Source organism: Lissotriton helveticus, chromosome 3_2 (genome assembly GCF_964261635.1).
Source record: "Lissotriton helveticus chromosome 3_2, aLisHel1.1, whole genome shotgun sequence".
Classification (NCBI taxonomy): domain Eukaryota; kingdom Metazoa; phylum Chordata; class Amphibia; order Caudata; family Salamandridae; genus Lissotriton; species Lissotriton helveticus.
In genome coordinates, this window is record NC_136062.1 from 494,049,477 (window position 1) to 494,065,039 (window position 15,563).

Here is a 15,563-nt window from a genome sequence, read left to right on the forward strand (position 1 = left end):
TCTAGTAAAAATATAGGGTTCTTTATATAACTTTCTCATTCCGTGAATAACCCTACAATCCGCCCAGTACCTCAGATGAGGCCGTGGTTCTAGTGTCAGAGTTCGTGGCGCACCAATGGTGCGGACTGGAGTATCCGGTGTACTCGGGGTTAAGTTCTCACAGTTCGTGACGGGTGAGTTCTCACAGTGAGGGACATCCTCCGCAGTGCGGGCAGGAGTGCGGAACACACCCTACGTTGCTGCTGGTCAGTACAGATGGAAGACAGGCATTAGCCGCGACAGCGTCAGCAGGGCTCCTGGCAATGGTGGAAGCTTGGAGCTGCCACAGCGTCAGCAGGGCTCGGGTGATGATGGAAGCTTGGGGCCGCGACAGCGTCAGCAGGGCTCCGTGTGATGGTGAAATCTTGGAGCCGCGACAGCGTCAGCAGGGCTCGGGTGATGGTGAAAGCTTAGAGCCGCGACAGCGTCAGCAGGGCTCGGGTGATGGTGAAAGCTTGGAGCCGCGACAGCGTCAGCAGGGCTCCGGGGGATGGTGAAAGCTTGGAGCAGCGACAGCGTCAGCAGGGCTCAGGTGGAGGCGAAGACTTGGAGCCGCGGCAGCGTCAGCAGGGCTCAGATGATGGTGAAAGCTTAGAGCAGCGACAGCGTCAGCAGGGCTCCGGGGGATGGTGAAAGCTTGGAGCCGCGACAGCGTCAGCAGGGCTCAGGTGGAGGCGAAGACTTGGAGCCACGACAGCGTCAGCAGGGCTCGGGTGATGATGAAAGCTTAGAGCCGCGACAGCGTCAGCAGGGCTCGGGTGATGGTGAAAGCTTGGAGCTGCGACAGCGTCAGCAGGGCTCCGGGGGATGGTGAAAGCTTGGAGCCGCGACAGCGTCAGCAGGGCTCAGGTGGAGGCGAAGACTTGGAGCCGCGTCAGCGTCAGCAGGGCTCTTGTGGATAGCGAGGACTTGGAGCCGCGACAGCGTCAGCAGGGCTGGGGTGATGGATAAGGCTTGGAGCCGCGACCGCGTCAGCAGGGCTCAGATGATGGCGAAGGCTTGGAGCCGCGACAGCGTCAGCAGGGCTCAGATGATGGCGAAGGCTTGGAGCTGCGACAGCGTCAGCAGGGCACTTGGTGATAGCGAAGACGTGGAGCCGCGACAGCGTCAGCTGGGCTCTTGTGGATAGCGAGGGCTTGGAGCCGCGACAGCGTCAGCAGGGCTCTTGTGGATAGCGAGGGCTTGGAGCCGCGAAAGCGTCAGCAGGGCTCTTGGTAATAGAGAAGACTTGGAGCCGCGACAGCGTCAGCAGGGCTCTTGTGGATAGCGAGGACTTGGAGCCGCGACAGCGTCAGCAGGGATCAGGTGAAGGCGAAGACTTGGAGCCGCGATGGCGTCAGCAGGGCTCAGGTGGTTCCGGGCAGAAGTCCTTCTCTGCTGGGTAGGAGCTGCGATGATATCAGCAGGGCTCAGATGATGGTGAGGGGCACACTCGTCGTGCCTTAGGAGGGCTCCCGGGGGTACCTCTTCGGAGGTTCCCCTAGCAGATCCGATATTCTAGTTCCAGCGTCTTCTTTGATCTCCTTTCATGTAGGCTGGGGGTTTCCCTCCCCTGGGCCCGGTTGGGGGTGGCTCCCGTTATGGGCCACCTCATCCTTTGAAGCAGAAAGGCAGGGTCATCAGCCCCCCAGCAGGAAGCGGCGTCGGCATTGTGCCCCGAAACTACTCCTCCCCTCTAATCTAAAGGGCAGATAGCAGATACCATATGGCGGAGTTTCCCCAGGCCCTGTCACTATCTCCAGACGGGGAATACACATCCTAGCAGTATCGTCCAGCAAGATTGTCTGGAGGAAGGTCCCGGCCCAGAAGTTCTATTTCTAGACCCAAGAGGTGGAGAGCACTCTTCCTAAAGAGTGTATCATGCAATTCTGATTTTAGAGATGTCAGTCTCATATTTTTCCTATGTTCCCGGGGTCAGATAACTAATAAGGGGTACGGATCACAAAGCTACTAAAACGAAGATGGCTGCCAAAAATACTACGAGGTCATGCCACCCGCACCTGGGCAGGGCCAGGTCCAACAGATACACACACACAGACATAGAGACACAGACAGACAGACACACACAGACACAGACAGACAAACACAGACAGACACAGAGACACACACACACACACAGAGACATACACCCAGACACGCAGACACACACACACACACACACACACATACACACACACAGACACACACACAGACACAGACACACACACAGACAGACACACACAGACACAGAGACACACACACACACAGACACAGAGACACACACCCGGACACGCAGACACACACACACACACACACACACACACAGACACACACACAGACACAGACAGACAAACACAGACACACACAGACACAGAGACACACACAGACAGACACGCACAGACACAGAGACACACACACACACAGACACAGAGACACACACCCGGACACGCAGACACACACACACACACACATACACACACACAGACACACACACAGACACAGAGACACACACATTCACACACACACAGACACGCACACACAGACAGAGACACACACACAGACACAGAGACACACACACAGAGACACACACACACACACACACACATAGAAGAAGTACCACCCAGTACAGCTAGGACTGTACCCTCTCTTCAGCCAAGTACTGGTGAACCTTCTTTATTGTACCTGTGGAAGGCACAGAATAACACCCAGCAGCTGTGGTTTTTGTCAGTACCAGGGAGAAAGGGAGTTATGAAAGGCTGCACCGAAGACGGGAACCTAACATCTCCCCGCCCACATGGAGAAAGAGTGTGTTCCTCTGCTCTGTCTTTGTCCCCATCTCTCAGGGGTTGGCTGTGTTTCGTCATCACCTCTGTCTTACCTGAAATCAGCTTCCTGCATGGTTGTTCCAACAACAAACGGGACGTCGCTGTACCCCGCCATTTTCTTCTCCCAGATCTCAAGCGGGGGTGCCGGCAGCACATGCCCGTCCACGATGGCCACGGGACCGGTGAGCCTTCCCTTCGTCGGCAGGTCTGTGAGGACGCGTCCTGACCAGGACGGGTACGCAAGCCAAGGGATGGACTTCATGAGGAGAAACCAGAGACAGAACATGAGGGCAGGAAAGACAGAGAGGGGCAAGGCAATGGAAGGTCCATTGTGCTTTCACTCTTACTGTGAGTGTGTGCTTTGAACTCAACACAACACACACTCATGTTATACAACTGTGCCTGCAAGCCATCTCTCTGACCTCAACATGCAATCGCTTAACAGGCTTATCAGCGATGCACCACAACCCACGCTAGGCCAGCTCTGCAACTTCAACAAGGCCCTGAATGCAAGACCACCATTGCATCCTCGGTGATACAATCCATGGAAGGGAACTCCTGCAACCCACGCAAGGCCAGCTCTGCAACTTCGACTAGGCCCTGAATGTAAGACCACCAATGCATCCTCAGTGATACAATCCATAGACGGAAACTCCTGCAACACACGCTAGGCCACCTCTGCAACTCCAACAAGGCCCTGAATGCAGGCACCACCATTGCATCCTCGGTGATAAAATCCATGGAAGGGAACTCCTGCAACCCACGCTAGGCCAGCTCTGCAACTTCAACAAGGCCCTGAATGCAAGAATAACCAATGCATCCTCAGTGATACAATCCAAGGAAGGGAACTCCTTCACCCAACGCTAGGCCAGCTCTGCAACTCCAACAAGGCCCTGAATGCAGGCTGTTGGACCCGGCCTCGTGGCGTGGTCCGACCCCTCCCGCATGTCGGGCCCGGGACGACATAGGCCCTCCGTCGACCCACTGTCGGCCTCCCTGAACACGAACCACCGACGAGAGCAGCCCCCCAGGCAAACCACGGCTCTCCCCCCAGGCGGACCCTGCTCGCCAACACCGCCGGTCTGGCGACCATGCCAGGCCACCATTTCCGGCCCGACTCCATCTTGGGCGCATCACGTCCCGAGCACGTGGCCGCAGCCACCCCTGGCCCCGGCCTCAGCGAAGCCCCGACATCGAGGCACCAAGATCCTCCCAGGTGGTAGAGTGGCCACTTGGCGGATCCCGGAGGAGGGGAGTTTCGATGGCCCTCCAGCCGTCCCCGGACGCCTGGTATCGATCGCCCTCCGGCCTCCGTGGGCGCTGGCTCCACCCTCCTGCTGGGTGTCTGGACACCTTCATCCCGGCCCCTCTGACCCCCAGGTGCGAGGGTCCGGACATCAAAGGACTCCAGCCCTATATCTGGGCCAGCCCTGAATTAGGACTTCAGTTGTATCTTGGAGTCGAAGCCCTGCTGACCTTGTCGCGGCTGATCCTGATCCGAACTCATGCACCTGGAACATCCGAGGCCCTGCTGACGCTGACGCGGCCTGACCAAGCTGAACCACCTTCGAGGCCCTGCTGACGCTGTCGCGGCCTGACCAAGCTGAACCACCTTCGAGGCCCTGCTGACGCTGTCGCGGCCTGACCAAGCTGAACCACCTTCGAGGCCCTGCTGACGCTGTCGCGGCCTGACCAAGTTGAACCACCTTCGAGGCCCTGCTGATGCTGTCGCGGCCTGACCGAGCTGAACCACCTTCAAGGCCCTGCTGACGCTGTCGCGGCCTGATCAACGCTGAACTATACCGAGGCCCTGCTGACGCTGTCGCGGCCTGACCCCTTGAACTATCCACGCACCAGTTGGTGCCAAGACTGTCCCGCTACCCCCCTTTTTCCCAAAGCCAAGACTTTACGGATCCTCCGATCCCTGTGTCACAATCTTACGAGGGCGTGCCTTCATTTCGTATATAAAGATTCTTGAGAATATCCCTTTGTGTGGTGTCCGTCTGTGGTAGGGTGATTGCTCAACTGTTACGATTGTAGGAAGGAGCCTCGCCAAGGAGGCCTCCCTACGGCGCTCGGCCTCTTCTATAGAGAGAGGTGGGTCTCGGGCGGGCCGTCAGACATCTTCTGTCCCCCCTGGGATCGCCTTTCCAACATTGGTGGCAAGCGACGGGATCCGAGCCTGCGCAAATCGTACAGCGAGTAACTCGCCACTACTAACAGAGACACACAGCAACCATGAATACTAAGGAAGCCGGAACGACCACAGAATTCCAGAAGGAGCGATTAGAGGAATACACCCATGAAGAACTCAAACAATTCTGCAAAGCCCTGGGTATCGCTACCACCGGACTAAGCACAAAAGACGATTTTAAAGAAGCGCTGCAAACGTGGGTGGAGACCGGAGCGACTCCACCCCAAGCTGACGATGACATGGTCCTAGAAGTACCCCTGAGTACAGTCATAACCCCAGTAGAAGAAAGAACCGCCAACAGAGAACCGGGCCTCTCCCACGAAGAAGCCCGGGAGCGAGAGAGGAGTCGGCTCCATGAACTAGAGCTCGCCCGACTCCGGCTGGATGGAGAACTTCAATTAGCAGAAAAGAAAATGGCCATTGAGCAACTACGATTAGAGGGAGATCTGGAAGAGAGGCGGAGACAAAGGGAGTTGGAAGAAAAAAAACTCATGTACGAACACGAGCGTGGCCTCAAAGAACTAGAGATCAAAGCCAAGATCGAAGGGGCTGGTGCCGCGGTGACCCGGGACCCTCCACCTCCTGCTGACCCGAAGGTCCACATTCCCAAGGATATCGTCAAGGAATACTACAAGAATGACGATATCCAGCAATGGTTCAAGGCGTATGAAGTTGCCATGACCGCACACCGCATCCCGCGAAAAGATTGGGGTGCCGGCTTATGGGGGAGATTTGTCAGCGAAGGAAGAGACACCCTGCTAGAGCTGGCCGAGGACGTGATGTCCTCCTATGACCACATGAAGGACGCCCTGCTCACCCGGTATGGCCTCACCCCCGAGATGTACCGACAGAGGTTCAGAGATTGCAAAAAGATCCCCGGTACCACATGGGTGGAGTACGTAAACTTTTATAGCCGGGCCCTGGAAGGATGGATCAAGGGCAGCAAAGTGTCCACCTACCAGCAGCTGTTCGACCTCATCGTTTGGGAGCACCTCTCCAACAACTGCTTTGTCGAGCTCAGACAACATCTCAACAGCAAGCTGACCGAGCCCCGAAGACTCGCCGTCGAGGCCGATCGATTGTTGAGCACCCGGGTCCCCCGGACCCCCGATAGGAGAACCGGGACGGAACGGCCAGGGGCACCCCCGCCAGTGTGGCGGCGGAGGGGGCCAGAACAGGAGCCGGGACTTTCCGCCGGCCCCGGGATGGAGTCCCCCGCGGGGGTCCCCCCAGAATAACACTTCGCCATACCTGACCAGAAGAGGGACCCCTCCCGCACGGCCGGGGGCCCGCCCGAACATTACTTGCCACAGATGCCAGTGGCCCGGTCACTATGCCAGTGACCCCCTCTGCCCCATGAACCAGCGTCCCGGCACCACCGGGCCTCCGACTCGCCAGTTCGCTGCTGCAGCATTGGGAGAAGGGGGAGAAGAAGACGAAGAGATCTACAATGAAGATCAAACCAAGTATGAACCGGCCGCCATGGCCCTAGCCTGCCTGGGCAAAAGAGACATGGTCCCCCAGGCCCCGCTACCGAGCAACACTCAAAAATACCGTCAGTGGGTCCACATCAATGGACGACGGACCGAAGCCCTCCGAGACACGGGAGCCAGTGTGACGGCCGTCCGCTGCCACTTGGTGACCCCCGAACAGATCATACCAAATGTGCGATGCCCCGTGAGGGCCGCTGACAACTCTGAGACTCTGTGTCAGATGGCCCGAATCCCCTTCGAGTGGGGGGGGGTGTCGGGCACCCTCAAGGTGACCGTCCGGGAGGACGCCCCCGTGGACTGCCTCCTCGGAAACGACCTCGAGAGCTCTCCCTGGGCCCAAGTCGAGCGGAGAGAACATCTAGGAATGATGGGACTACCAGAGTGGGTCTGCGCTACGACCCGATCTATGACTGCCCGGGCCCCGGCGGCAACCGAGGCGACCCCGACGGAAGAGCCAGAATGGCCCGTGCCACCACTGGCCACAGTCGATGAAGAATCCGAGCCCGAGCCATCGGAACACGACCGGGAAGGCAGCGCCGAACTCAGCGCCATACCCGAACTAGCCCAATGGCGCCAGGAGGGTGGTCCCACCCGAGAGCAATTCCGGCAGGAACAGAAGGCCTGCCCCTCCCTCGAGTGGACCCACAGCCACAGCCCAAGCTGCCAGGGACACCTCGGGGTCCCACTGGGTCTACTGGGACCACAACCTCCTATACAGTGAACAGAAAATTGCCGAGCTGGGGGCCAGCCGAGTGTTGGTGGTCCCCCTACGATTCAGAGACTTCCTCTTGAACCTGGCCCACGATGTGCCCCTCGCCGGGCACCTGGGGTAGGACAAAACTTACAGCCGCCTGGTGACCCATTTTTACTGGCCGAAAATGCGCAACGATGTGCATAACCACTGCCGCACATGCCCGACATGCCAAGCCAGCGGAAAGAGCGGGGGGAAGGTGAAGGCCCCGCTCCAACCCTTTCCAGTAGTGACCACCCCCTTCGAGCGAGTAGGGATCGACATCGTGGGGCCCCTGGACCCTCGAACCTCGCAAGGGCATCGCTTCATCCTCGTCCTGGTGGACCATGCCACCCGCTATCCCGAAGCCATCCCCCTCTGAACCATAACGGCTCCCGTGGTGGGCCGAGCACTGATGGGGATCTTCTCCAGGGTGGGGTTTCCCCGAGAAGTCGTGAGCGATCGGGGCACAAACTTTATATCGAGGTATATGCGGTCCCTGTGGCAACAGTGCGGGGTCACGTATAAGTTCACCACCCCATATCACCCCCAAGGGAATGGACTGGTGGAGCGGTTTAACCGGACACTCAAGGGGATGATCCAGGGCCTAGAAGAGCCCCTCCGCCGCAAATGGGACGTCTTGCTGCCCTGCCTCTTGTTCGCCTATCGGGAGGTACCACAGAAATCCCTGGGGTTCAGCCCCTTTGAACTCTTGTACGGGCACCCTGTCCGAGGTCCCCTCAGCCTGGTCAAAGAAGGCTGGGAAACTACAGTCCAAGACGCACCGCCGGATGTCTACCGTTACCTCCTGACCCTCTGAAGCCAGACTCGGAAGTTCCGGGGCCTTGCCGAGGCCAACCTTGAGGCCAGCCAGGAGGACATGAAACGCTGGTATGACCAGAACTCTTCATCCATCGAGTTCGAGCCGGGCCAGCAGGTCTGAGTCATGTCCCCGATCGAACCTTGTGCCCTCCAGGACAAATGGTCGGGCCCCTTCAAAGTGATCGAGCGCAAGAGCCCCGTCACATATCTCGTGGACATGGAGTCACCCCGGAACCCCCTCCGGGTTCTGCACGCCAACCGGCTCAAGCCTCATTTTGCCCGCACCGAACTGAGCCTACTGCTAGCTACAGATGATGGGGCCGAGGACGACTCCGAGCCCCTGCCCGACCTCCTAAGGTACGCTGAGAAAGACGGCTCCATCGAGGGAATCTCTCTCTCCTCCGACCTGACCCCCGTACAGCGCCAGGACTGCCAAGAGCTGTTGGGGCAATTCACGGACCTGTTCTCCCTCACCCCCGGAGTTACCCCGTGGTGTGTCCACGATGTCGACACCGGGGACAGCCCGCCAGTGCGACACCGGGCCTACCGAGTTCCCGACCGAGTTCCGGCCTGCATCCAGACAGAAGTTACCAAAATGCTGGCCCTGGGGGTGGTCGAACCCTCCGACAGTCCCTGGGCCAGCCCAGTTGTCCTGGTCCCCAAAGCCGCCGCACCGGGCACCCCTCCAGAACTCAGGTTTTGTGTCGACTACCGGGGACTGAATGCTGTTACCAGAACCGACGCGCATCCCATCCCCCGGGCCGATGAGCTAATCTACCGCTTGGGAGCCGCCAAGTACCTCAGTACCTTCGACCTCACAGCCGGGTACTGGCAGATCGGCCTCACCCCTGGCGCCCAGGAGCGATCGGCCTTCTCAACACCCGATGGCCACTTCCAATTCAAGCTGATGCCCTTCGGTATGAAAAACGCCCCAGCTACCTTCCAGAGACTGGTGAACAAAGTGCTGGCGGGGCTAGAAGAATTCAGTGCCGCCTATCTAGACGACATCGCAGTGTACAGCCTCCACTGGGCCGAGCACCTGAGGCACCTCTGGGAGGTCCTGACGGCCCGCCGGCGGGCCGGACTAACTGTGAAAGCCAGCAAGTGCCAGATAGGTCAAGGGTCCGTTACCTACCTGGGACACCAAGTGGGGAGCGGCCACGTGGCTCCCCTCCGACCCAAGATTGACGCCATCGTCGCCTGGGAGCCCCCGGTCACCCAGACAGCCGTCCGAGCCTTCCTGGGGCTCACTGGATATTATCGGCCCTTCATAAAGAACTATGGGAGCATTGTGGGGCCCCTCACTGAGCTGACCTCGAAGAACCGGCCCCAGAAAGTACAATGGACGCCCGCGTGTCAGGTGGCCTTCGAGACTTTGAAAACAGCCATGTGCACCGTCCCTGTGCTCCAAGCCCCTGACTACAGCCGGGAGTTCGTAGTCCAGACCGACGCCTCGGAGCATGGCATCGGGGCGGTCCTATCTCAGATTGACCCCGAAGGGATTGACCATCCTGTGGCCTTCATCAGCCGGCGAATGCTGGCCAGAGAGCAGCGATGGAGCACCATTGAGAGAGAGGCCTTCGCCGTCGTGTGGGCCCTCAAGAAACTCAGGCCCTACCTCTTCGGCACCCACTTCCGGGTCCAGACTGACCACCGGCCCCTGCGGTGGCTGATGCAGATGCGTGGCGAAAACCCCAAGCTGCTGCGATGGTCCATCTCCCTCCAAGGGATGGACTTCACTGTGGAGCATCGCCCTGGCAACGACCACGCCAACGCTGATGGCCTGTCCCGCTTCTTCCGCCTCGACGAGGAGAATCCCCAGGAAGATGGGTGACTCTCCCCGCCTTCAGCTGGAGGGGACGTGTGTTGGACCCGGGTTCGTGGCGTGGTCCGACCCCTCCCGCATGGCGGGCCCGGGACGACATAGGCCCTCCGTCGACCCACTGTCAGCCTCCCTGAACATGAACCACCGACAAGAGCAGCCCCCCTGGCAAACCACGGCTCTTCCCCCAGGCGGACCCTGCTCGCCAACCCTGCCAGTCTGGCGACCATGCCAGGCCACCATTTCCGGCCCGACTCCATCTTGGGCCCATCACGTCCCAAGCACGTGGCCGCAGCCACTCCTGGCCCCGGCCTCAGCAAAGCCCCGACATCGAGGCACCAAGATCCTCCCAGGTGGTAGAGTGGCCACTTGGCGGATCCCGGACGAGGGGAGTTTCGATGGCCCTCCAGCCGTCCCCGGACGCCTGGTATCGATCGCCCTCCGGCCTCCCTGGGCGCTGGCTCCACCCTCCTGCTGGGTGTCTGGACACTTTCATCCCGGCCCCTCTGACCCCCAGGCGCGAGGGTCCGGACATCGAAGGACTCCAGCCCTATATCTGGGCCAGCCCTGAATTAGGACTTCAGTTGTATCTTGGAGTCGAAGCCCTGCTGACCTTGTCGCGGCTGATCCCGATCCGAACTCATGCACCTGGAACCTCCGAGGCCCTGCTGATGCTGTCACGGCCTGACCAAGCTGAACCACCTTCGAGGCCCTGCTGACGCTGTCGCGGCCTGACCAAGCTGAACCACCTTCGAGGCCCTGCTGACGCTGTCGCGGCCTGACCAAGCTGAACCACCTTCGAGGCCCTGCTGACGCTGTCGCGGCCTGACCAAGTTGAACCACCTTCGAGGCCCTGCTGACGCTGTCGCGGCCTGACCGAGCTGAACCACCTTCAAGGCCCTGCTGACGCTGTTGCGGCCTGATCAACGCTGAACTATACCGAGGCCCTGCTGACGCTGTCGCGGCCTGACCCCTTGAACTATCCACGCACCAGTTGGTGCCAAGACTGTCCCGCTAGCCCCCTTTTTCCCGAAGCCAAGACTTTACGGATCCTCCGATCCCTGTGTCACAATCTTACGAGGGCGTGCCTTCATTTCGTATATAAAGATTCTTGAGAATATCCCTTCGTGTGGTGTCCGTCTGTGGTAGGGTGATTGCTCAACTGTTACGATTGTAGGAAGGAGCCTCGCCAAGGAGGCCTCCCTACGGCGCTCGGCCTCTTCTATAGAGAGAGGTGGGTCTCGGGGCGGGCCGTCAGACATCTTCTGTCCCCCCTGGGATCGCCTTTCCAACACAGGCACCACCAATGCATCCTCAGTGATACAATCCATGGAAGGGAACTAATGCAACCCAGGCTAGGCCAGCTCTGCAACTTCAACAAGGCCATGAATGCAAGACCACCAAAGCATCCTCAGTGATACAACCCATGGAAGGGAACTCCTGCAACTAACGCTAGGCCAGCTCTGCAACTTCAGCAAGGCCCTGAAAGCAAGACCACCAATGCATCCACAGTGATACAATCCACAGAAGGGAACTCCTGCAACTAACGCTAGGCCACATCTGCAACTTCAACAAGGCAGTGAATGAAAGACCACCAATGCATCCTCAGTGATACAATCCATGGAGGGGAAATCCTGCAACCCACGCTAGGCCAGCTCTGCAACCTCAACGAGGCCCTGAATGCAAGACCACCAATACATCCTCAGTGATACAATCCATGGAGGGGAACTCCTGCAACCCACGCAGGCCAGCTCTGCAACTCAACAAGGCAGTGAATGCAAGACCACCAATGCATCCTCAGTGATACAATCCATGGAGGGGAAATCCTGCAACCCACGCTAGGCCAGCTCTGCAACCTCAACGAGGCCCTGAATGCAAGACCACCAATGCATCCTCAGTGATACAATCCATGGAGGGGAAATCCTGCAACCCACGATAGGCCAGCTCTGCAACCTCAACGAGGCCCTGAATGCAAGACCACCAATACATCCTCAGTGATACAATCCATGGAGGGGAACTCCTGCAACCCACGCTAGGCCAGCTCTGCAACTTCAACAAGGCCCTGAATCTGAGTCCACCAATGCATCCTCAGTGATACAATCCACGGAAGGGAACTCCTGCAACCCACGCTAGGCCAGCTCTGCAACTCCAACAAGGCCCTGAATGCAAGACCACCAATGCATCCTCAGTGATACAATCCACGGAAGGGAACTCCTGCAACCCACGCTAGGGCAGCTCTGCAGCTTCAACAAGGCCCTGAATGCAAGACCACCAATGCATCCTCAGTGATACAACCCATGGAAGGGAACTCCTGCAACCCACGCTAGGCCAGCTCTGCAACTTCAACAAGGCCCTGAATGTGAGTCCACTAATGCATCCTCAGTGATACAACCCATGGAAGGGAACTCCTGCAACCCACGCTAGGGCAGCTCTGCAACTTCAACAAGGCCATGAATGCAAGACCACCAATGCATCCTCAGTGATACAACCCATGGAAGGGAACTCCTGCAACCCACGCTAGGCCAGCTCTGCAACTTCAACAAGGCCCTGAATGTGAGTCCACCAATGCATCCTCAGTGATACAACCCATGGAAGGGACCTCCTGCAACCCACGCTAGGGCAGCTCTGCAACTTCAACAAGGCCATGAATGCGAGACCGCCAATGCATCCTCTGTGATACAATCCATAGAAGGGAACTCCTGCAAGCCACGCTAGGCCAGCTCTGCAACCTCAACAAGGCCCTGAATGCAAGACCACCAATGCATCCTCAGTGATACAACCCATGGAAGGGAACTCCTTCACCCAACGCTAGGCCAGCTCTGCAACTTCAACTAGGCCCTGATTGCGAGACCACCAATGCATCCTCAGTGATACAACCCATGGAAGGGAACTCCTGCAACCCACGCTAGGCCAGCTCTGCAACTTCAACAAGGCCATGAATGTGAGACCGCCAATGCATCCTCAGTGATACAATCCATGGAAAGGAACTCCTGCAACCCACGCTAGGCCAGCTCTGCAACTTCAACAAGGCCCTGAGTGCAAGACCACCTCTCAGTGATACAACCCATGGAAGGGAACTCCTGCAACCCACGCTAGGCCAGCTCTGCAACCTCAACAAGGCCCTGAATGCAAGACCACCAATGCATCCTCAGTGATACAACCCATGGAAGGGAACTCCTGCAACCCACGCTAGTCCAGCTCTGCAACTTCAACTAGGCCCTGATTGCGAGACCACCAATGCATCCTCAGTGATACAACCCATGGAAGGGAACTCCTTCACCCAACGCTAGGCCAGCTCTGCAACTTCAACAAGGCCCTGAGTGCAAGACCACCTCTCAGTGATACAACCCATGGAAGGGAACTCCTGCAACCCATGCTAGGCCAGCTCTGCAACCTCAACAAGGCCCTGAATGCAAGACCACCAATGCATCCTCAGTGATACAACCCATGGAAGGGAACTCCTGCAACCCACGCTAGGCCAGCTCTGCAACTTCAACAAGGCCATGAATGGGAGACCGCCAATGCATCCTCAGTGATACAATCCATGGAAGGGAACTCCTGCAACCCACGCTAGGCCAGCTCTGCAACTTCAACAAGGCCCTGAGTGCAAGACCACCTCTCAGTGATACAACCCATGGAAGGGAACTCCTGCAACCGACGCTAGGCCAGCTCTGCAACGTCAACAAGGCCCTGAATGCAAGACCACCAATGCATCCTCAGTGATACAACCCATGGAAGGGAACTCCTGCAACCCACGCTAGTCCAGCTCTGCAACTTCAACAAGGCCCTGAATGCAAGACCACCAATGCATCCTCAGTGATACAATCCAAGGAAGGGAACTCCTGCAACCCACGCTAGGCCAGCTCTGCAACTTCAACAAGGCCCTGAATGCAAGACCACCAATGCATCCTCAGTGATACAACCCATGGAAGGTAACTCCTGCAACCCACGCTAGGCCAGCTCTGCAACTTCAACAAGGCCCTGAATGCGAGACCACCAATGAATCCTCAGTGATACAATCCATGGAAGGGAACTCCTGCAACCCACGCTAGGCCAGCTCTGCAACTTCAAAAAGGCCCTGAATGCGAGACCACCAATGAATCCTCAGTGATACAATCCATGGAAGGGAACTCCTGCAACCCACGCTAGGCCAGCTCTGCAACTTCAACAAGGCCCTGAATGCGAGACCACCAATGAATCCTCAGTGATACAATCCATGGAAGGGAACTCCTGCAACCCACGCTAGGCCACCTCTGCAACTTCAACAAGGCACGGAATTCAAGACCACCAATGCATCGTCAGTGATACAATCCTTGGAAGGGAACTCCTGCAACCCAAACTAGGCCAGCTCTGCAACATCAACAAGGCACGGAATTCAAGACCACCAATTCATCCTCAGTGATACAATCCACGGAAGGGAACTACTGCAACTAACGCCAGGCCAGCTCTGCAACCTCAACAAGGCCCTGAATGCAAGACCACCAACGCATCCTCAGTGATACAACCCATGGAAGGGAACTCCTGCAACCCACGCTAGGCCAGCTCTGCAACTTCAACAAGGCAGTGAATGCGAGACCAGCAATGCATCCTCAGTGATACAATCCAAGGAAGGGAACTCCTTCACCCAACGCTAGGCCAGCTCTGCAACTTCAACTAGGCCCTGATTGCGAGACCACCAATGCATCCTCAGTGATACAACCCATGGAAGGGAACTCCTGCAACCCACGCTAGGCCAGCTCTGCAACTTCAACAAGGCCCTGAATGCAAGACCACCAAGGCATCCTCAGTGATACAATCCAAGGAAGGGAACTCCTGCAACCCACTCTAGGCCAGATCTGCAACTTCAACAAGGCCCTGAATGCAAGACCACCAATGCATCCTCAGTGATACAACCCATGGAAGGGAACTTCTGCAACCCACGCTAGGCCAGCTCTTCAGCTTCAACAAGGCCCTAAATGCAAGAGTAACCAATGCATCCTAAGTGATACAACCCATGGAAGGGAACTCCTGCAACCCACGCTAGGCCAGCTCTGCAACTTCAACAAGACCCTGAATGCAAGACCACCAATGCATCCTCAGTGATACAATCCATGGAAGGGAACTCCTGCAACCCACGCTAGGCCAGCTCTGCAACTTCAACCAGGCACGGAATTCAAGACCACCAATGCATCGTCAGTGATATAATCCATGGAAGGGAACTCCTGCAACTAACGCTAGGCCAGCTCTGCAACTTCAACAAGGCATGGAATGCAAGACCACCAATGCATCCTCAGTGATACAATCCATGGAAGGGAACTCCTGCAACTAACGCTAGGCCAGCTCTGCAGCTTCAACATGGCCCTGAATGCAAGACCACCAATGCATCCTCAGTGATACAATCCATGGTAGGGAACAACTGCAACCCACGCTAGGCCAGCTCTGCAACTTCAACAAGGCCCTGAATGCAAGACCACCAATGCATCCTCAGTGAAACAATCCATGGAAGGGAAGTCCTGCAACCCACGCTAGGCCAGCTCTGCAACTTCAGTAAGGCCCTGAATGCAATACCACCAATGTATCCTCAGTGATACAACCCATGGAAGGGAACTCTTGCAACCCAGGCTAGGCCAGCTCTTCAACTTCAACAAGGCCCTGAATGCAAGACCCCCAATGCATCCTC

At 57.5% G+C, this 15,563-nt stretch overlaps 1 protein-coding gene across 1 annotated transcript in view; it reads right to left on the minus strand.

The window, feature by feature from the left end:
• The window catches only part of LOC144826099 (para-nitrobenzyl esterase-like), a 256,871-nt gene that overhangs the window by 59,549 nt on the left and 181,759 nt on the right, over nucleotides 1–15,563 (minus strand). The window contains exon 4 of the mRNA XM_078684481.1: nucleotides 2,897–3,099. Within this exon, the coding sequence (XP_078540607.1) occupies nucleotides 2,897–3,099 (203 nt within the window). The remainder of the gene's footprint in view (nucleotides 1–2,896; nucleotides 3,100–15,563) is intronic.